At 36.7% G+C, this 23807-nt stretch overlaps 1 protein-coding gene across 1 annotated transcript in view; it reads left to right on the forward strand.

Moving 5' to 3' along the window:
* The window catches only part of DOK6 (docking protein 6), a 267461-nt gene that overhangs the window by 90095 nt on the left and 153559 nt on the right, over window positions 1-23807 (forward strand). The window contains exon 2 of the mRNA XM_042797926.1: window positions 4930-5037. Coding sequence (XP_042653860.1) covers window positions 4930-5037 — 108 coding nt within the window. The remainder of the gene's footprint in view (window positions 1-4929; window positions 5038-23807) is intronic.

The following is a 23807-nucleotide window of genomic DNA, read 5'->3' on the forward strand; positions in this document are numbered from 1 at the left end:
GCTAGCAAAAAGCCCCATCAGTGATGCTTCAGTGCCCGTCCTGGTCAGTGATGGTTTCTGTTAGTAACTAGGAGCTGACTCACTGCTGCTCTCTCAAGAGACAAATGTTTCTACAGCTAGTGGCAGAAAATTAGATGGTTTTCCAGTATGCCCAAGAAAGTGATTTCCATTTGTGCACTTTTGGATAGGGGCAGGGGGATTTCAGATCACCTTAAGCAGTTTCAAAAAGAAGCTTATAATGTTGCAGCTTTCTTTTTTGGCACCATTTAAAAATTAAAAAAAAAAAAAAAAGATGGAGGAGGGTTTTTTTGTTTTTGTTTTTTTGACTGCGAGGTAGATTTTCTGGAAAAATTTTTACAGACTTGTCAATCCCTTCTCTAAATATTTGTGATGACTGGCAAAGCTTTATTAGCTACAGCTGTAGATAAAAAGAGAAAGAGATGTTATTCTCAAAAATATCTATTGTAAATGACTAGGAAAAGGCCTTAGAAATCTCTTGAAAATGGAGATTCATGCATAAGATTCCCATTGTAAACCAATTATTTTAAATAATTTTAGGAAAAGGAAAAGGTTTTTCTTCTCTCTAAAAAACTAATTTAACCAATGGATTTCATGTAATATGTCTTTTAATGGATTTATTATGAACAACCATAACAAGAATAAAACAAATCTGTATGATATGAGCATGAAAAATGATGATACATACAGAGGCCAAACTTTTGCATATATTAGTCAAGAACATTAAAAAATACAAACATGCTGGAAAGGTGAGCTGAGATATGAATTAAGTAGAAGAAAATGTAAAAATAAATAAGATTATGCAGAGATTTTTATCATGAATTGATCAAATGCAGTGTTTCAAATAAAATATTAAAAGGGGATTTCTAAATATTAATAGAAATAGAGCAGCATTGGAAGTTGAATTTCTGACTGGAAAAATTTCAGAAATCTTTTGAGGGAGATAAGGTTATATTTTTTCAGGCCTGGAATCCTTTTCTCTCATTAATGAGATGAGGCTATGCAGAGTCCGTTGTTAATAACAGAGGCTGCTCTCCTCTGCAAGCTTGGACATTGTAATGAAAATCATTCACATATGATATTGCACGGGGCAGCTGAATCAGCTCTCACCAGACCACAAGTGTGCTGAGGTACTGCCATTGCTTACTGATATATACTTGCACAGGTAGTGGGATCTAGCGGAATACGTTTTTTCTGCTCTGTCCATCTTTTAAAACTACAAGAGGAAGGGTGTTGTTTAAAGAAGCTCTGCTATGCCATGGTCTCAGTAGGCAATTTTGATAGAATCTTTCTCAAGTTTGTACTGAACAAGTTTTGGTCCTTCTAATTGGTACTTTAATAAAAGGAAACCTAAACATAGCACATGCTTATTTCTATCTTTCTGAATTTCTCCAGAAAAAAAATAATGGCACAGAATTAGGCTTTATGTTGTTTGCCCTCGATACAAATTTTTTAAATCATACTCGCTCAACAGTGAATGCTTATCCAAGAATCCTGTAAAACTGATTAAATGATCAGATATTTGGCGTTTCTTCAACTATGCATGTGCAAAAACCAGACACTTAAATCTCACAGGAAATACTAAATATGATGGAGACAACACTGTGAGCATTTCTCATTCTCTCTGTTGTTAAAGGGCTGATACTGATTTCTTTCACAATGGCTACCCCAATACCTGAGGACTTTTAGAAGTCTTTCAGAAGTTTTGATTACAGCCAATGCCATCCCAAAGTAGGCCAGGGATAAAAGAGTATCTCACAGTTCGTGAATAATTGAGTAGGCTTCTGTATAACAATGAGGTGCCTTATGAAAGGCAAATGTTTGTTTGCTGTATGCTCACATCTGCACCTATTTATTCATATTTATAGGTAAATTCATATGCTAATGATTTTTCAAAGACTGAAATACAAACTGTCTGTTGGTGTAATAAGGAAAATGCTGCTGAAATGCAGTGGAAGTGTATATGTTTATATTAGCTTTAAAAGTAGGTTAAAAAAAAAGTAAAAATCTAAATGCAAGGATGTATATGTATATAGCATAGCAAGAGTCCTCTTCGAGCCATTCCATTCTTCAGATCTCTTCTCTCCCTAAAGGTCATGAAAAAACAGATGTCAATAAATTGAAGCAGTAACAGACTAAAGCTAAAACTTACGGTTCCCTCCTCTCACTCTTCAGTGTTCTTCTTTAAAAGCAAGGCCTGTTCATTCCCGCAGTCTGTGTGCTGAAGTCTTTGAACTCATCCCAGTGCTGAAATTTGGGAAAAGGCATAATAAGGACCATCCTTACAAACTAGCATCTAGCCCTCTTTGATGGATACTTTGAAGTCCCCACTAATAAGGGGGTCAAAGCCTCCCTCTTGAATTTTGTCACTTTAGCTGCAGACTTTCAAACTCTCTTCGACACTGTCCCAGATTGATATCCAGTGAAAAAAAAGACTAAAGTTGCCATTCAGGAGACCCTGTTTGTTTGTCACTGAAGGAATTGGTTTGGAGTATGCATTAGATGATCTTTTATCTGGAAAATGTTCTCATCCTCACAGGGAGTAAACTGACTCCTTGACTTTGCTTCTCTAGTTTTCCAGTTTTGGGGATAATTCTGATGTATTGGATCTAACTGATACTTTGCAATGTAACAAAATATGACTGTGCATATATATTTAAAAAAAGAAAATAAAAAGAAAAAAAAGACTAAAAAAAAGCCCCAAACTTCAAAAAACTTTTCAGTGAATTAACAGCTGTCCAAAATTCAGGTCATCTCTAAAGTGTGGATCCTGTGGCAGTGCTAAAACACACTGCCACTGATGATGGGGCCTGTAGGTTAATCTATTTTTCTGAAGAGAAGTCTTTGAAGACTGTAAACCATTAAGGGCAGATAAGAAAATAAGGAAATCAATAAAAGATTTGAAATTAAGGCGATGGTTTTTATCTTGATAAAAAGTTTCTTAGGAAAAGACTTTCTTCAGAGGGAGAGAGATGAACTGAAAATGTACATAGACTAAAAAAATACCCAGATCCAAGAAGAGCCAGGAGTATTATTAAAAGTGACACTTTTATTAAATGAATAAATATGGCCCCTTTGGACAGTTGGTGCTGTTGCTTTTAGTAAGGCCAAAATAGCATTGATATCCTCTGCCTGTGTGTGGAGCTTTTCACTCCATAACATTGTGAAGAGTTAGTTTGGGTTAATCAAGAGATAACCATGGGAGCAGTGATGTAGCTTTGGTAAAGTAAGTTGCAACCCTGCCAAGATGTTATTTGAAGAAAGTACTAACTAATAAAGATGATTTATGATGCCTCACAGTGTAATGTCATTTTTTTTAGGAAATACTGTCTTTGCTTCCCCCCAGGTTAGGTGAAATAATTTCTGAGATAGGAAGTACAGTTGTACAGTTCCCACCTTACAACCTTAGTAGAAAAAGTGTAAAACTTGGATGCTTTGCAAGCAGTATACTTGCAGATGATTTTGTTAAATGTTGTGTTTTCTTCCAAAAGTCTTAATAATTAAACAGATTGATAATGTAGTCCAATGGTAGGGTTTTAGAAGAAAACACTTATTTTGACTGATAACATTCATCTGACATAATGCAACAAAATAGTGTCAGTATTATTACATCAGAGCATGGTTATTAAGCTAATTGTTTTAATGACACTATATTTGCTTCTTATACTTAGTTTAGACAGCATCATGCTGAGGGGAAAACTCCATATTTTAGCTTTCCCTGCTCATACATCCTTGATTTTTTTTTTTTTTTTTTTTTTTTTTGTAATCAGAGTTGTGTTTGCTCCAAATTAAATAGTGCTGTACTTCTTGTATTGTGTCATTAAATTTTGTAGAACTTCTGAAGAAATAAGGCTTTTCTCCACACATAGACAGTGGAACCATTTAGTATCATGTTTGGTTTTTTTTTTTTTTGTTTTTCAATGTATTCTTGAAGTAATAACATAAAAATCTACATGGTATTGTTTATAGATCTGTGCAAGCACTGAAGAGGAGAATGAAGCAAATTATTCCTTAGTTTATAAAACTAGATTAATATCTAATCCCTTACTTGCATAATATAGTCTAGAAGATTATCCTTGGTCAGTTTCTCTTTAAACTGCAAATGTATTCTTATTTGATAATTCAATCCTGATTTTAAACTTCTGGTTATGGCAATACCATCACAATGCTCTCTAAATAGTCTACTAAAGTACCCTTGTTGCTTAAAAATGCATTTTAAGCAAAATCTAGTGTGTTTCTCGTTAAAATGAGAGGATAATATTCTTTTGATTTGTGTTTTCTGGAAGATTTTATTTTTTACTACATATTCCCCAAATTTAATAATTTGCATAGTTTTTCCTTATCAAGTTTGTTATTGACCCAAGTGAGAGAACTAAATGTTGTTGTCCAGTAATGATCACATTGGTGCTTACTACAACCTTGTGTTTTCTTTCCTGTGGATACAAGCTTATGCTAACTGCTGATTACTGTGTTGTGTTAAAAGCTGCAATGAATGTTTCTCAATGGTATTGATACTCTCATGGAAATAGAGTATAAATGTGAAAGCTAAAAATGCATGTGGTGATTTTCAAAAGTACTTTCTCTAATGACAGCCTTATAATTCTTTTCATATTCAAAATTTATGGATTTATTTCCATTTCAGGAATTGTCAAATTTGGCATACATGAAAGAAGTTGAAGCAAAAAAGCCTACAAAGGACTGACAATCAATATGTATAAATTGATCAACTGGGATTACTTGTGTAGAAATAATTGATATTCTCAGAATTTTCCATACTTTTAAAATAAAATACTGTAATTTTAAAATTCATTCCTAGGTCAATTATGTAACTAAATGCATTTGAACTGAAAGAAAATTTCTAAATAAAAACTTTAAATAAAAGTTAATATAATCCATTGATTTTGTTTGCAGATTTTCAGGCGTTATTGGTTGGTTTTCAAGAAAGCTTCCAGTAAAGGACCTAGGAGACTAGAAAAATTTCCAGATGAGAAGGCAGCATATTTCAGGAACTTTCACAAGGTAAGTAATGCCTTTCTTGAGAACTGAAGCATTGCCTGTTTACCACTCTTCATTGGAAAGACTGTGTTCTTGATATGTCTTGGTTGCAAACAATACAGTGAGAATCGAGTTGAAAACCTAATCCTGACACTAAAAGCAAAGTAAAATGTCCAAATTTTGGTGAGATATCACACTATTTTTTCCAGATGAGCAGAAAACCTCCAATGTGTGAGAAGTGACAGACATTTTTTTTTCTTTAAACATTAGTATTTTGGAAATTTATAAAATTGGATGCTTAATCAAAGGCCATTAGTTATAACTAATTAACCATTAGTTATTAACTATTGCACAAATTCTGAAAATGTTAAATTCCTTGGTTGTAATGGCGACACTGGTTGAATATGTAACATTGTTCCCAGAGCTCTTCAAGATTTATAAGCTCTGTCAACAGAAAGGATTTTTAAGGATAAAAATTCAAGAGGCACTGAATGACATTCTCCCTGATTTCTCTGTCATTATCATTTCTGTGACGGAAAACAAGCTATTTGAGCACAGGTTTTTCTTTGTCTTGTAAGTTATTGTTATCAGCTCCCAAAGTCAGTCAGTAGACTTCAAGTTAGCTAATCGTAAAATAGGGCAGGGCTTTGTGCTTGTACCATTTTCTTCTATCCGATAACCTTCAGCTTTATGTCAATCAACATTAAATATTACATTAAAACTGGCAAGTTGAAACACAAGGATGACTTAACCAAGGCCATATGGCAAGCAGGGAAAGAGTGTGGATGTAAGTCTAGATTTCTTGGAGGCAGGTCTAATGCTTTTTAACATAAAACTACAAATGTTTTAAGTTTCAGTAATTTCTTGGTATCTGTAAATTAAAAAGTATATATGATAAATAGCATGCAATTATCCTGTGAATATTTTCTAAGAAAAAGAGCACCAGTAATTTTGTATTGCCAAAATTCCAGCTTCAGATCTTATATTGGTATCCAGGTTTAGGACGTTACTTGTACTAGACTACTGACACTCACTGAGTTGCCACAATGGCAATGTTTGCTCCCATGTGTAGGAGGTCCACATTGAAAGTGATTCTTCTTTTCAACATAAATTCCAGAAAATGTTTGCTTTCAAAATATAACTTAGTGATGGGTCTTTTAAAAGGATTAATTGGATGGTTTGGGCTGATAGCTGTGGTGGGTTGACCCTGGCTGGATGCCAGGTGCCCAGCAAGCCGCTCCATCACTCCCCTCCTCAGCAGGACAGGAGGGGGAGAAAATAAGGTGGAAACAAATGTGGGTCAAGATAAAGGTAGTTTAATAACACAAAAGCAAAGATTGTGCATGGAAGCAAAGGAAGACAGAAGATTTATTCTCTACTTCCCGTCAGCAGGTGATATCCAGCCACTTCCTGGGAAGTAGGGCTTCAGTTTGTGTAGTGGTGGCCCTGGAAGACAAACATCATAATACCGAATGCTCTCCCCTCCTCCACCTTTCTCTTAGCTTTTATTGTTGAGAAGATGTCATAAAGTATGCAGTATCCCTTTGGTCAGTGTGGGTCAGCGATCCTGGCTATGTCCCCTCCCAATATCTTGCCCACCCCCAGCCTACTGGTTGGAGGTAGAATTTTGGAGAGACAACCTGGAGGCTGTGTAAGCACTGCTCAGCAGTAGCCAAAACACTGGTGTGCTCTCAACACCTTTCTAGATACCAATATGAAGCACAGCACTATGAGGGCTGCTACAGGGAAAAATCACTCCATCTCAGCCAGAACCAATACAAAAGCTGTAGTGATGGCTTAAATCTGGAGGAGCTCCCTTGTCTATGAAGTCTGTATGTATTAGCAACAAGGCAGAAGGATGAGTGTGGGGCTTTGGGGGAAATTTTGTGGTTTTCTTTTTTTTTTAAATTGTTTTTTGAGCGTGTTCTTGCCTATAGCATACTTCATGTGCAAAAGGACTCAGAAACACTTTATATGTTGTTTGCCAACTGTCATCTTTGTAGAAAAATCATGTAAAATTTAAGAATCGTTTGAGAAGCTAAAAAAAATAACAGATACAGGTGCAACTGCATGTTGTAGTATTGAGGGAAGTATGGCCCTTTGCATGTAATGTAAGCAAATGGAAGATGGTTTTCTTTTTCATCCCTTTTTTTTCCTCTTATTCCACTCCTTGGGGGTAGGCAGGGGGAAGGAAAAAAAAAAAAAAAAAAGAAAACTATTTCCTATTTAAAAGGATACTGTGTTTCTGGTTATAGAGGAAAAAGAATTTTATTAATTCAATTGGATTATACCCATTTTTTAAATAAAGTAATGAAATCGGTTCTAAAGTTACATTATCAGCAAATAGAAACCCTGAATCTTATTCTCAGCCTTGTTTGGGGTTTCTTAGGGATATTTTATTATTTCATAATGATTATTCTCAGTTGCTTCAATTCTGGTAAATGAAATAGTGGTGAAGTAGATGTGCATGAGTTGTGAATTGTTATTGAGAGTGACTGTTGAGGCAACAGGTCAGGTCATTACGGAAACAAATATAGTTATTTTATTACTGGTAGTGGATCAAAATACCCCAATTCTCTTTCTTTCTTTTCTAGAGCTTCTTATTGCTTTTATATTTTGAAGTAGCTCAAAATGCATGTTTATTGCTACCCAGTGCAAACTGTTAGCCCTGTTTTGAAATTCTCTGTTTATTCACAAAATATATCTACTTATATCACAAAATATAAGTAGAGCATCTTGTGCGCAAATTTGAAGGGTAACTCTGAAATCTAAGAATCAATGAAAAAAACTTTTAAATATTGAAGAAATGAGACCTAATGTTTTTTAGGGAAGATTAAAATATAAGTTTCAAGCCAAATAGAGGGAGAAAGGCTCTGATTGCACACTAATATTTATGTAAGAATATGTACATTGACCCTGAGATCCTTATTCCTGTACAGTCTCTTTATAACTAGTAGACGAAAGGGGATGATGCAGAGGGGGACTCAAAATGTACTGGGACTCTCTAGGAACTCATGCCCTTCAGTCATTCAGATCAGTCTAGGTTACCTTGGGAGGAGATCTAGAAGTAGCACATAGTCTTACTAGGTTTTACTGTGCAGATTCTCAAGCTTTCTTATGCAGTTATAGCAGAAAAGTTTACCTGTCAAGTGGAAGCAACAAAAATTAATATCTTTCAAATTGGTATCCAGAATCACAAACAGTACCCTGATATAAGTAACGCATCAAGATCTCCACTTTTCCATGTTTGAGCTTGAAATATAGCTCAAAGCAAATTCCCATTTAAAGCATTTTATCTAGATGGCAATATACCTCCTATACTTCTGTAATAAACCCAGGTACTGGGCAATGTGAATTACAGAAGGAGCAAAAAAACCTAACAAGACAGGTAGCACAAAGCTAATAGAATTAAAAATATAGATTTTCTGTCTTACATATGCTAAATAAGTATTTATTAATGAGCAAATAAGCTGGCCTCTTTAGAAAATGGACTCCTCTCTCCCCACCCCACCCCCACACACACTATCCAGACAATATGTGGATTTTTTGTTATTCTGTAAATTCCCTAATGCTGTTGTGCATTGCTTTGTGTTTTTTTTTGTTTGTTTGTTTGTTTTTCTAATAATTTCCTTATGATAAATAACAGTAATGGCATTTAGTCCTTATAGACAAGTGCCTCCTGATAGTAACAGTGAATATTACATTCAGTAGTTGAAATATGACCTCATCTGTTCATTCCAGTTTCTGGTATCAAATTAAAAATTCTCATTACTGTAAGTTAGATCATTACACTCTTGCTCAGGTAAGTTGTAGCTTAGCAGTACTGTTTTCCCTTGAAAATTCATTGTAGAGGTTTTGCAGAACAGCTGCGTTTACTCCCATTGATCCTTCCAAAGAGGGCATAAAGTGACAATAACTCTGCACCAGTCCCGGGGATGGGTATGTTCTTGGTAGCTGTTCCTATACTATCAGAAAAGGCCAAACACAGACACCACAGCTTTACTGACTTAAAAGAGGTCATGAATAACAAGCTTTCTCATTTATGTTAAAAAAGATAAAAGGTATGTAAAAGGTGAAATGCTTTCAGGCTCTGGAGGTATACAGATCAGACAGTACCGGTGCCTGTCACCCATTAGGATAGGCTTGCAGGAGCATTGCAGGAAATCAACATGGCTAAGTAACAGCATGAAGGTTACTAGGAATGAGAGACCAAACTTCAAAACCTGAAATGTATCCAAACAAACTAGAAAGCATCACACAGATGGCCAATTAATTGTTAAAACAGATTTAGAAAGAGCAAAGTAGAGCCTGAAGAGGAACTAAGCAGGACCATAATGTAAATGTGCAAGAAAGAGAGTAGAAATGCATTGGGGTTTACTGTAGGGGAAACTGGCATGCTCTGGTGTGGGTATGCAAGGGAGGATTCTGCAGAGATGTCTGTGTGTCATAAACTTGATCATAGATGCTTCAACCCCAGCTACACAGAATGGTCACTAGCAAAGTATGGAGAACTTATTCACCCAAGACCCTAAAGGGAACTTAAGGGTGACATAGCTGAATTACTAATGGTAGTCTATAAACTCCAAAGTGGAAAACAACAGAGGTGGATTCTTCCATTCCTTGTAAAATCTCCAGTTCCATTAATGCGTGCTTCTTTTTCACTAATCAGGTAAATAACCTTCACACAAAGTGAAAGTGGAGTGAGTTGTGTCTGTCCCTGACAAGATATAACTGTCTCTGTTCAAGAGAAGCTTGAATCTGTCAATGCTTGCATGCTTATCCTTCAAATAAATACATGATGTCTGTCATAGAGTTGAAGACTTACTGATTTAATCTCCCCAATACGAGAGATTGTTCTGTTAAGATTGTGTCAACAGCAGCTACCTCTAAGGTTTTGAGTTTTAAATTAGCAAGATTAAAGCAGGAGATTTTTAGATATTTTTGTTAATTGTTTTTTTCTGTTATTATGTTCAATTATGATGTTCTTTATATATATCTGCAACTGCATAATAAAATAAATTGCCCAACATTTTAGCAATGACTTCTGATAGTCAAAAATATGTATGGAACAGATGGTCTTAAGCACATGTTATATAATACGTGTCTACAAAACTAAATAATAATCAAGCAAAAGAATAGCAGTAGCCTTCTAACTCTCCTAAATAAAATTCTTGGCCAGGGACAGACAAGGACAGATACATTACACTTTTTCTTTTACCACTTGATTATTCCTGAAGAAACTTGAGGAATGCTAAATATTAGTTTCAGAAAACGGTGATTTATGTAATGCAATTCCAGCGATTTATGGCAAGTTCTGATATCAGCTACAGCTGTTTCTTGAACAGTTCTTGTCAATAAGATCTCCTGTACACATGCATGCACAAGCACACACCCAGACTTTCTGTGATGTTCACAGTCCTGTTTTGTAAGAGGAGGGAGAGGACAGGTTCTTTTTGTGTTTCAAAACTCAGTATGTAGGAACATGAAGATATTTATTCTTCTACAGCACAGTTGTAGTCTCTAATTGAGGTGGCCTTAAAATGTGAGAAGGTTATTGACTTCAGAATATTTCAGGATAAGTGATTTCCTGATAACTTTGAAAAACACTTAAGTTTTCCCACTGTCATCTATGTGCTAGCCCATACTATTCTCAAATGTAATTACAACTCTAAAATTAAAAATAAAAATATTTACATATGATAACATTATCATAATCTTTATAAGAACTTGCCTGTGATTCTTTCCACTTACTCAGTGGCCTTTCGGTTGTTTGTTGTTTTCATCAGTGTTCGCTGGCCACAACCAGATTGCCAAAATAAAGATTCTTATTGTTAAAGAAATGTGAGCTCACCTACTGTTTATTCTAGTTTAGTCCAAGAGTCCTGCTTTATTGTGGAGGATTTCAGCCTCTTGCATTGCTCATGTTCACTACAAAACAGAAGTTATGCAAGTCTCTTTATGGACCTCTATAACCTGTAATGCTACTATTTTTACTCATGATATTACATTGCTTCTCAGATCCAAAGGCATTCTCAAAAGAAAGTTGGATAAACAAACATCTACCAAAATGTAATTGTTAGGCTTGAGATCTTGAGCTTTTTGTGATAAGATATAACACTTGATTTGCATCCAAATTTGAGTATTATTTTCATTCCCCTTCTTTGCTTTTTTTTTTTTTTTCTTGGTGTAATGTTTATCCTTTCTGTTTTTCAAAATCTCAAATTCAAACCTATCAGGTTTTTTTATGTTGATCATTCTGCTTCCACTGCTTGTTACTTGATCTAAATTTCCTCAGTAAGTTTTTATTTTCTCACCTAGTTAAATTAACTCAAAAATTCATATTAAATGAAAGCTAAATATGAATACCTTATGACGGTCTGGTCACATTCACAGATACTGGATTTTTACTTTGAGAACAATCCCAGATTTAGACCATTTTGGCCTTTCCCTCTTCTTTTCCTATCCTTGTTCTTTAAAAGTATGGTCATATTTTATTGCCCAGAACTTCTTTCAGAAAGTTTCAAATTAGTAATCTCAATGTAGTATTTTCTTAGGAGCCCAGTGAAGTGTGCATGCGTGACTATGTTAGTTTTGAGTAATACTTTGAAATTTTTTTTTCTGCAAATAATCAAGAATTTAACAGTCATTTTTTGTCTTTGCTTTTATTTTGCTGAGTCTTCCAAAGCAGAGATAACTAAATTTTCCTGAAAACTGTATCCTTATTTTTCCACATTTTGACATGTAATTCTCTTCAAATATTTGTTTACAGCACTTTCAAGTAATATCTTGTCGTATAGCAAAATCATCTAGTTGGTATGGAAAGGTTACAAAGGACATTGCTTTCATGGGCAGCTTTTACTTGGCTGATGAGATTTAAATGAACCCTATTTAAATGAATAACTGTTAGTAAAATTACTCAGTTCTGTACACCAAACAATAAGATTTGCAGTAGTTATCACATCCCTCTTAAAATATAGAAGTATCTGAACAATGTAATCGTTCAAAGCAAGCATTCTATGCACCAAAAAGCAAATTTCAGGAATAATTGGAGCTGTGCTGGTAATAAAGCCGTTAATAGAGTCTGAGCACATCAAAGGGCAGCATGCAAACTAATAAAACAAAATATCTTTCAACAAAGATTGTATTAAGGCAATAACATCTTCTTTCCTTAACAATGTAGTGAAGAAATCTACAGGCTGAGCATGCTGATAGGACTTTGAGCTCCTACAAGCATGGACTTAAAATGCTTAAATGACTCTATGAGTCTATTCCTATGTACGATTCTACTCATCCTTCTAAACCTTGAAGGCACAGAGTATTAATTAGATGTTTCAATTCACAGAGTAAATAAAGTGATATTAATGGATGGCTTTGAATTCCTCAGCAGTGCCATCAGTGGCTGAATCTAAGTATCAAGGAGGGAATAAATGGTGGTAAAAGTAAAGAATCTCTTAGTCTCTGCTGGTAACATAAAACAACTTCCAGACATCTTAATGGTGGTTCTTATATGAAGATCCATGTACACTTGCTAGAGTAAATTCATAGTAATACTTGAGCATGTTCACGGTTTTGCAGCAAAAAGGACACTATATTCTTAAAAATCAGCTGTTTAAACAGGAGCCTGTATTCCTGTTATATTAACTATTAAAACAAGCTTGAAGACTGAACTTTTTTACTGTAAAGAATATTATTAGATAGGGGAGGAATGTTGAAACATTTCAGCAGGAGGGAAAACCAAAACAAAACACACTTTTATGATGTAAGACTTGCAAACTGTCATTGATCATAGAACAATTCAGGTTGAAAGGGACCTATGGAGTCCATCTAGTTCAATGTCCTGCTCAGAGCAGCATCAGTCAGATCACATTGCTCATGAACATGTCCAGCTGGATTTTTAATATCTTCAGGGATGGAGGCTTCATGACCTCTGCAAAGCTAAACATGAAGTCCTACACCTAAGACCTAATAACCAAAACAACAGAAGAGGCTGGGGACTGAATGGCTGGAGGGCAACTTTGCTGAAAAGGCCCCGAGTGTCCTGCAAGGCAGTGAGCTAAACCTGAGCCAGCTGTGTTCCCTGGCAGCAGTGAAGGCAAACCAAGTCCTGGGCTGCCTCATCAGAAGTATGGGTCACAAATTGAGGACTGTCAACTAGGAAGGCTCCTCCCTGCTGAGTGCTTGTAAAGCCATACCTAGAATATTGTGTCCAGTTCTGATCCCCTCTCTGCTCTATTCTAGAGAGACACTGAAAAAACTTAGAGGGTCCAACAGTAGGCCAGTGAGGAAATTGGAGGTTGAAGAACCTGACGCATGAGGAAAGGTTGAAGGAACTGAGTTTGCACCAGTGAAGAGAAAAGGTCTGGGGAGAATCTAATTACAGCCTTCCAGTTTTGATGAGATGGCTGAGGTGAGAATCAGAGGTGCTCTCGTTTCAAGGATGCACAGGGAAAGGACAAGACACAATGGGCAGAAGTTGCTTCAGGGTAAATTAGCTGGATATAGGGAAGAAAAAAAAAAACAAAAAAAAACAAAACTATCTATGGAAACAACTTCATCAGAGCAGGCTGACCAGAGAGTTCAGTATTTCCTCACTGGAAATCTTGTAGACCTAGCTTGGCAGGGCCCTATGTAACCTAATCTAAGGCCCTACTTTCATGGTTGGACCAGATGATTTCAAGGTTCTCTTCAACCTAGACTTTTCTGTGAACTGCAAAGTATGTGTCATTAAAGTTGCTATAAGCTCTTGATATATCCCTGTTCTGCATGTATTGTGTCAAACTGGTCCTGCCCTCTTCTGAGTATATTTCATTTATTTCTACTGATGGAAAAAATATACTTAATCTTCCTAGTGTCTCGTAAAACACTCTCAAGAGAGCTTTTCTTTCAACTCCTTTAGTGTCGTTGCTTTACAGAAGAGAACACAATGATATGTGTGTCTGTTATGTATATTCTGGTTTTGCCATGAAAATCTAGCCATGTTTTGACAAAGTTTAAAGGTTTTGCAAACCTGTAGTTTGTGCGTGATTGTTAGAATCACTTCTGACTTTGACAGCTAGAATGGCTCCTGTCATCTATAAAGCTCCACATATGATGGAAATTCAGATAATTTTCTCTCTTGAGTAATGAAATATCTTCCCTCCAGTTCTTTCAGGGATAAATCCTGACATTCACTGAAATAGCTACTTGTCATTTCTGAAGACTAGTACAGGGTCAGGTGTTTGAGATGAGATCATGGACCATTCTCTGTATGTATATCCTCTGGCACCTAGGTAACATGGAAAGGAAAATTGTTGAATTAAAACTTAGAGAAGAAATAGACCAAATGTTAGCGCATGGGAAAAAAATAAAGGAATAAACGCTTTGGCAGTCTATAAAAGCACCTTATCAATTAGATATCTGGGAGAAACACCAAGAGCTTCTGGCAGATGGAAAGCTGGCTGTTCAAGAAGTTCATATGAGAAATACTAAAGGGAAGAATGGGATAGGAGGATGTTGAAGAAAGTGCATATTATTAAGGGCAAACAGAAATTGATTTTAATTGACTTTGCACAAAAATAAGGAGACTGCTACAGAAATAAAAATCTAACAATGAGAGGGAGGTGGATAAGGAAGCAAAGAGTATGGACATAGTTTGTCTCTTCGACCCAATTATACCTGGGACAAAGAGTATTAGTGCAGCAGGATGGATGCACATTAAGACAAAGCAAGAGGGATTGTTCAGATTTTTGCACGAAAGCAAACTGCTCTCTAATAGCACTACCTACCTCATGTTTCAGCAGCTGGGATGTGTACATTGCTCAGACATTGCCCAGTAGTGGCAGGTTCTGAAATAAGAAGACCCTGTGTGTGGGAGTGACGGTTTCAGTACCAGGTACCCAGATGAAGCTGGGGGATAGGCACTTCTGAGAAGAGAGACTGGAAATAAAGTCTCTGAAGGAGGTGTTCACTGGTCCTTGGGAGGAGATCAAGAAGAAACAGTTGAGCTAGGATACAAAACAGCTTGGTTCTGCTGTGGAGATTTACACTAACTAAGCTCCCCTTTTCAATGCAAGTATTGAAAAGCTGAATCCTGGATATCTCAAATTCAGAGCAGAAGTTTAAAGGACATATTTTTTACTTTCTTTTTTTTTTCATCATATAGTTTCTTTGTTCCTTCCATGTCAATATAATCCACATCTATCAGAAGTTAAGTAGGTGTGAAAGGAAATTAATGTTTGTGAAACGATCTGTGTGAAATATACTTGTGTGATGACCATTATGGAAGAACCCTGAGAGAAACCAGGGTGTAACCAGTACACCATTAAGTCAGAAAAACAGTATGAAGATATGAGAATCACATATAATTTACAAATTTTCTATTTAACAGAATTGTGTTTATAATTTATTCTGGCTTAGTTGAAAAATAGTTATGAGAAATAAAATAAAATCATATCATTAAGACAATGTGTATCATAATATGTATAGAAGGGGTGACAGCAAACATAAAGGTATTTATTTGTTTCAACACACTGCAGTCAGACCCAATGGGGCCCACAGCCATATAAACAACAGAAAAATATTGGACTAGAGATATAGAACTAGTAGTCAGAGTAATACTTAAGTCTTCCTTTCCTAGCCTGACTTCATTTGTTATTTTTTCCAGTATTGTGTGTGCCTATTCTCACTAGTCAAGTGTAGAAAGTTAGTATATTACATAAATAATAATAGTTCATGATGGAAGTTAAAGACCTAATTATATAGCCCACTGTTTATAACACTACTAAAGAAATGTTATGTGAAGATATTTTTTTTTCTTAGTGGCAAAATTTTCCCTTGAAGCTACTCTGAATTGTGTCTGTGTTGGAAGAATGTTTACTGTTTTGATGTGGTAATGGGAAGAGGCATGGTCCCTTATGCTATAGCTATAAAAGGAAGCAGACAGGTACAAACATCATGTTATGGGGTTCCAGGGAGGGCAGACAGGTTTATCACTGTAATTTACTTTCTCTTAATAAAGAGAGATGAAATATAATAAATCTTATGAGTACTAAGTTTCATTTAAGGTTTTGATTTGCTTATAATAAGGGAAGCTTTGCAACATAAATAAAGAACAATTTATTATGAAAATTGGCAGAAAGCTATCTAATTTTTACTTCTTCATAGAAGGAAATTTGAATTTCAAATAAGTGGCTGATGGAAGTTATTAAAAATGCATTAGAGTTGAAAATGTAGCTGTATGTAATTGTCATAATAGATATTCTAAATTAATTTGTCCCCAATGACAATTAAGCTAAAAGAATTTTCAAATTATCAGCTAACAAATTTCAGTTAATTTTAGAAGTAAATAAATGGAAAACATTTCAAAAAGTTTGTCAAAAAATTAAAACTATTTCTTTTTTAAAATATCCTAAAAGGAGGGTTAATCGCTGTTCAGAATGTTTCCTTTTATTCTTTTTCAAATTACTGCACTCTATTAGTTTTTGGTTTGGTTTTGTTTTTTTGTTTTTTTTTTTTTCTTCCTTCAGGTTCTCTCTATTGCTTTTTTCTCTCTATGGCATTTTTCTTTTTTTTGCATTTTTCTCCTAAAGAATTCTAAACCACTTTGAGTGGATGTGTACTCACACATGTACAGGCATGTGCTTAACTTAGGTTAATTTAACTCAAATTTTCTTTCTATTTTTGGGTTTTCATATAGTTGATGTATTTTTCTGGTGAGCATCAAGGTCCTCATAGGTAATATGGTGCTATTAATACTTCCTTCAGAATATATGAAATGCCTTTAATATATATGTTTATATTTACGAACAGCACCGAAAGGCCAGTCTTGGTATTGTTGGATTGCAGTGGGGGTTATTTTTAAGGACACTGAGGCATATTTACACCATTTTAAAATTAATGGGGATATAGTTTTCTAAATAATACTGGTTTTGTTGTGGGTTTGTATTTATTGTTTTAATCCTTTGAAAAACAAAACAAAACAAATAGCTTAGTGGATATCACTGTGGTTTTGCTTGTATATGTGAACATATGGTCTTGTACCACTTGCTGTTGCCCACAGCCAGCTATGGGGCAGAGCCCCCAGCTGAGTCCTGTGCTTGTGTGTGGCTTCCTCACCTTTTGGATCAAGTGAGAAGAGCCAGGAGTGGAAAGGGAAAAGATGATGATGTCCCTTTTCCTTTCCCGGCTAAGGTAATTTCTCTTTTTCTGAATATAGCTCTTTATAGTTCAGAAGACACCCAACATCTGAGAGGTCCTTAAAACCAGCATCATGAGGTGCCTCTCAATCATGATTTTTTTTTTTTTTCCCTGTGAGTGGTATAATGGAAGTAAGGCAGCCTTTCTCAACTAATTTTGACCCAAGGCTTCCCCATGGTTGCAAGGTCTGGCTAAAGGGAGCTACAGCCCAAGTTGAAGGCTTTCACAGTTTGAAAGGCGTAGGAATGGGAGTTAAACCTAGGGCTCAGCAACTGGCATAAAGTACAGCATAGATACAAACAAAATAATTTATGTGCATTGGAAGCCTACAGCTTCTTCTATCCTCTAACACTCCTGACCCGGTTTGTCAATGTGGTGAGAGATTTCATAGTGAGGGTTATACCTAAAAGTTTAGCAGGAAGAATAATATACTTGTCACACACTGCTTTCAGAAAAGTTGTACTTTGTAAGCATGTATTTGCTTGTAATTTTTTTTCAAATGTAGCCTGTGTTAATAAACACTTATTTTTAACTGAGCTTATTTAACAAGATAAGTTTAGGAATTATTACAGGTCAGCCAATTTAAATAAAACAAGAGGAAAATTTAAAGGAAGTTTTGGAAAAATACGTTTCTCCTTTTCTTACTGCTTGAAGACCAATAACATCTTCCTCTTAATTAACCAATACCTTTGGGCCAAAACTAGAAAAGGGCTGGACATAATCATGTACTTTGAAAGTGTTGAAAGTGAAATTTCTTAACAATAGAAACAGTTTCTATCTATCCAGTACATTTTAGTAGCCTCATAAGACTATAAAAAAAAAAATCATATAATGATCTAATTCATTTACACATTCATTGTGAAGTATAGTCTTATTACTCTACTTGTCTAATTAAACTACAGTAATTAAATGCCCCATTTTGTTTCTTAGGCATAGCACAGTGCTACTGCTTGCATACCTAGTAACTATCAGGAATGTAGATATTGAAACTATCTTTTTTTTAAATGTAGCTGAAATATGGAAAGATAACTGGGAAATTTATTTTATTTCAGCTGTGAATCATCTTCCCTCTCTGCCATCCCTCTATCATGGTGTTACTTTTCAAGTGTGAACCTGGGTTTCAATTAGAGTGTTCTTTTATTATTAAGGCATTAGTTATTGTAAATTTTGTCAACACTCACTTTTACAGAAGGTTGTTTTTTTCCTCCTTTTTTTAATGCTATACTTACACAGTAGTCTGAAAGGTCAGGCTGGAAAACGTATTTCAAAGGGTCTTTAGGACAGTGAGGAAATGGGAGTGGGGAGAACTGGTATTTTTATATTACAAATGACTCTATAAAAATAGCCTTTGAATTGTGAAAACATGTCTTTTTCAAAAATCATAATTAAATTGTTTGTTGAGGGAAGAGGTCCACATACACGTGAACTGATCAGACCTTAACTATTGCTTTAAAACACCAGGCTACCAGCCAAAACCAGAATAATCCAATAGGATTAAGCAGCAGTTCAATCCTGGCAGTATTGCAGCAGCACAGTTTGAGAGAAAGTAAAGTAACTTGGCTTGGCAAAACCCCTATTTTTTTGCCTATTGGAGGTAAATAGTATGACTTAATATGCTTATTCTGCCCTGGAAGTTTTGATTTACAGACACTGTGAAACATTATAGTGCTTAAAGTGGCAGAACAAAAGTTAATCAAGTAAATTTGGGTTCTATCCTTATTTTTTTTAGATTCTATTGGGGCAAACTGAAGTGTTTGTAACTTCTTATGTGGCAAATGAGCAGTTAGAATACAGCATGAATCTGGGTACTCAGGTGGTAACTCATATGGAAGTCAGTAATATTGTTATTTAGCAATAGTGAAGACTTAGAGAAAAGAGTTGAGGTAACGATTCAGATTTTTGCTTCATTTACATGTATTTAAATTTTGAGAAACTAAATTATAGTTATTTTATATTTAGTCTAAATTTACGTAATGTCATCTACATTCTCAAAAAACGCTGCAAAATTTAAACTTTTTTTTTTTTTAAATCTCAATTTTATCTGAAGTGCAAGAAAAAATTATATAGTATCCCTCTGCTGTCAGACTTGTGCATATTTCTTCCCATCAAACTTCACTTTCTTGCCCTGATATTACTGGTTTATAGTTAGCTTGATTTATTTTTAATATATATATTCATTCTGTCCCTTTTTGGTTTCTTTTTTTCTAACTGCTGTTTCAGTTAACAGATAAGATTCTTACTGCTGTTATAGGTGTGGTTTCCATTTAGTGCTTACAGAAATGAACATTCACTTGGAAGCAGTTTCTTAAACTCTTATTCCTCTGAAATAGCACCTGGAGACTTGCCCTGGAGGCGTAAAGTGAAGGTTGATATGCCACCCCTTGGCAAATTTCCTGGGGAGTGTTGTTACCATAACAACTCATCTTCTTCCAAGGCTAAATCCTCATACAGAGATGGGGAAAACTCTTCTGTTTTCTTTGTTAATTGGTTTTGCTTTTATGTGATCCATTCTTTCACTTTTCTGATCTTGGGATTTTTCTTCTCTCTTCTTATGTCCCTCTTGTAATCTTGTGTTTTAAGTTTTGCTATTCTTTCATGAAATAGGTTTTTCTGCCTCTTAGTACTTTTTTACCTTGTTTTGTTTTTCAGTCTCTTGCATCCACTAATCCTATTGTTGTCATGTGCTGTTCTTGTGCTGAGTATGCAGAAGTCAGGAAACTGTATTTCATTTTAAATACTCTGAATGCCTAATTCCATATGGGTTTGCCCAAACCCATAAAGGTCCAAGTATCCTTACCAATCTGTTGGCATCCCTTTCTTAAAATCACGGGTTAATTTGGACATCAAGAGGTCTCTTGTCCAACTCCTGCTCACAGTAGAGCCAGCTCTGAGGTCAGACGTGGCTGCTCAGGATTTTGTCCAGTTGGCTGTTGAAAACCTCTGGGGAGAGAGACCACAGAGCCTCTCTGGGTAGCCTGTCCCACTGCTGAGCTGTCTTCATGGTGAAAACATTGCTTCTCCTATGCAGCCTGAACAGCTCTTATCTCAGTTTATGCCCATTGTCCCTCTTCCTCACGCCAAGCACAACTGTGAAGAGCCTGTCTGTCTCATCGATAACCTCCCTGCAGGGATGTGGGGGGGGCTGCTGTTAGGTGCCACTGAAGCCCCCCCTGCTGCAGGCTAGGGCAGCCACCATCCCTCAACCTCTCCCCACAGGCCAGGTGATCCCGTTCCAGCTCTCCTGGGGGGGTCCTCTGCTGAACTGGCTCTGATTTATCAATTGCATTGCGGTCCCAAAACTGGACACAGTATTGTAGATGTGGTCTAATGAGTGCTGAGTAAAGAAGAAAAGTCACTTCCCTTGACGCTGGATGTGCTTCTGTTAATGCAGCCGTTTCCTCAGTCCCAAAGGTCTTTATGCTTTTCAGGCAGCACACTGCCTTTTTGTAAGAGCCAAAATTAAGTGCATCTTTGTCTGGAGTGGTAACAAAATTTCTACTCTGTGGCAATTGGATTTAACCATATAAAAGGAGCTGCCGCTAACTTCAGATAGGATGACTGAAAACTGAGCTAAAGGGAGATGTTTCGTCTCTTTGAGATACTCCTCCCTTTAGTCTTTTCAGCTGCAGTGGGCCAGCATCTCCTTTTGCAGACTGGCAGCAACATTCAGAGTTATGTTAGCATACTGGTGCCTCCTTTGTCCTTTTTTTGCTATGATAGTTAACATAGCTCTTGCTTCTTATCTCGCTCTCTTGTTGTTGTCATGCTGTTTCTAGTCCGAGATAGTTCTCTACATCTGGGCATCACTCACTGGATTCCCTGCTCCTCGCCACTGTGTTGGCTTTTGCTCTGTTACATCATTGTTTGTGTGGTATTACACAACAGGTGGTAGTATGTGGGCCATTATTAAGAAATAACGGGATGAACAATTACATTTTTTAGCTCTCTTCTGCTTCTATTTTTGCCTGATGGAAATTAAATGACAGGAAGGGAGTATGCAATGCAAAACAGAAATCCATTTATGTAAATTCAGACCTTTTCCTCTGCCCAAGCAATTTCCAGGACTCTGCACAGTGGAAATAACATTCAGTAGATGGAATCACAGAACCATTTCCCTCCCAATTTCATATGGGAGGCACGCATCTGGAAGAATTCAGAAGATATAACCAGAATGGATCGCTTGAGATTTTATGCATTTTTTGGGGGGTTTTCATCCTTTCTATACCTCCTTTATTATTTACTGTGGAATTGTGTTTTTTGTAGTGAAGCAGATATAATATGTGATTTGGAAGTAATATTTCTATAATTGTGGAAGAGTTATCTGATCTATTTAAACATACAATTTGGGCACCAGAGCCCTAGATGTGTTAGATACATACAGTCTTTACATGTCCATGTAACACAAAAGTAGATAGTGCAGATTCTAGATCTTCAGCTCCCTAACTAGAACAGATTTTTAGTACAATAAGCAAACAAATAAATGTCCAGTGTAGGTCAGTGATGAGATATGATGGATTCAAGAGAAAGTGTATTGAATGGTTCCTACAATCATTCCGCTTTGAGAGAACTAAATGTAGTTCCAAACAAAGTAATCAGAAAAATGTCAAATTACTTTGACCATTAAGAAGCAGTGGATCCCAGTTAATCTGAGCCTTTATTTGATTTAATTGTATTTTGTAATTTAATAGCCTCTCCTATCTAAGAATATAATTAAGATGCCAAAAATAATAAAGAATAACCCCAAAACATTTTAAAGAGTAGTTATCTTAAATTCCATTGACAGTGACTGTTTTGTCATATAAAATATTGTACTTGGTTTGAGTGAGTGATGGGGATTTTGGGTAGCAGTGGAGGGGTCTACAGTAGTGGCCTCCTGTGAGAAGGTTCTCAAAGGTCCCCTGGCTCCTTGTCAGCCCCAACTCTGCACCAAGGTCAAGCCAATCAGCTGCACATCTGTGATAATGTATTTAAGAAGGGACCTGGGAGGAGAGGTTGGACTTGTGAGGATGAGTTATGACAACTGTGTGAACACCAAAGTCAGTGGAGGAACAGAGGAAGAAAGGAGGGGGGAGGTGTGCCGGGGCAGAGACCCCATGAGAAGGCAGGGCGCCCCCAACCCCACCACCCATGAAGGTCTGCGGTGGAGCAGACACTGATTTGTGACCTGTGGGGAGCCTCACAATGACATTTAAGGTGTCTGAACCCAAAGGATGCTGGGATCCTGTAGGAAGAAGCAGCCACTGCTGTTGTAGTTCGGTGCTGGGAGGATTGTGCCATGCTGGGGTGTCCCATGCTGGAGCAGCTCAGGAAGGGCTGCAGCCCGTGGGAGGGACTCCCATTGGAGAAAGTTGGTGTCCCACGCTGGAGCAGCTAGGGAAACACTGCAGCTCATGGGAGGGACTCATGTCAGAGGAATTTTGTGGAGGATGTCTCCTGTGAGTGGGGGACCGTGCTGGAGCAGGGAGAGGAAGTTCCAGAAATTCCTCCCTCCGAAGATGAAGGAAGTGGCAGCACTGACTGCACCCCCATTCCCTGCCCCTGTGCTGTTGGGGGAGGAGGTAGAGATATTGGGAGCAGAGCTGAGCCCGGGAAGAAGGGAGGGGTGGGGGGAAGGTGTTCTCAAGATGTGGCAATGCTTCTCACTGTCCTACTCTGTTAAGTGTTGTTATTGTTAGTGTCTGTAATAAATTTATGGTTTTTTTATTTCCCCTAACGAGTCTACCTTTTGCCCATGACCATAATGAGTCATTTATCCCTTCCTGTCCTATCTTAAATCCCAAGCCTTTGCTTATTTTATCCTTCCAGCACTGGTGGGGAACGGGGAAGTGAGTGGTTGTGTGGTGCTCAGTTACCCTCAGAGCTCTAACCACAACAAATATTTTGCTAACATAACGAAAATATGATCCTGTAATTATTTCCTGTAATTTACCTAGGTAACAAATACAAAAAGAAGACTATAGGTTGCTATAACATAGATCACAGACTCCCAAACAGAAAAAATGTGGGTGTTTTTCCCATGTGAAATTAAGCTTTTAACATGGATGAGTTGTTATAGCCAGCACTGAGACTAGGAGAGTGGGAGAGATCTGAAGTGTCATGTCAAGACAGGTAAGGGCTAAAGTGTTTTTAGAGAGACCAGAAGTTTGTAGCTATCAATCTATTATCTCATCTCTTCTGGCTAATCAGAGGTAACTGTCCACTTCAAAGGCTGGGTCTACTGTTCAAAGGTTTTATTTTCCATATAACAATCCTGAATTATGTCCTTGATCATCAGCCTATGCCTGTATATCGTGCCTGTATTTAGGCTGTTGCTATCTGCCACTGCAGACTATCTTGCATTAGTAATTCTCCTGGACTTGAATTATTTACTAGGAATCTGCAGCGTGACTTCACTGAAATTAAATGATGGTTGGTTTAGCTAGGGAAAAATGGAGTTAGACTTCTGAAATCTATCAGAATACTTTTCAGATCTTTTCCAAGTCGATTGGCACAGAAATGCACTAAAACTAATATAGACCAATCCTGCAGTGTTTCTTGTATCTCAGTCCCGTGGCATCAGGAAATGCTTGGACATTCTGACAAGGAGTAGGGAATTGAAGCGATTTGGTATTAGAATCAAG

This window comes from Tyto alba, unplaced genomic scaffold (genome assembly GCF_018691265.1).
Source record: "Tyto alba isolate M040663 unplaced genomic scaffold, T.alba_DEE_v4.0 Super-Scaffold_27, whole genome shotgun sequence".
NCBI lineage: Eukaryota > Metazoa > Chordata > Aves > Strigiformes > Tytonidae > Tyto > Tyto alba.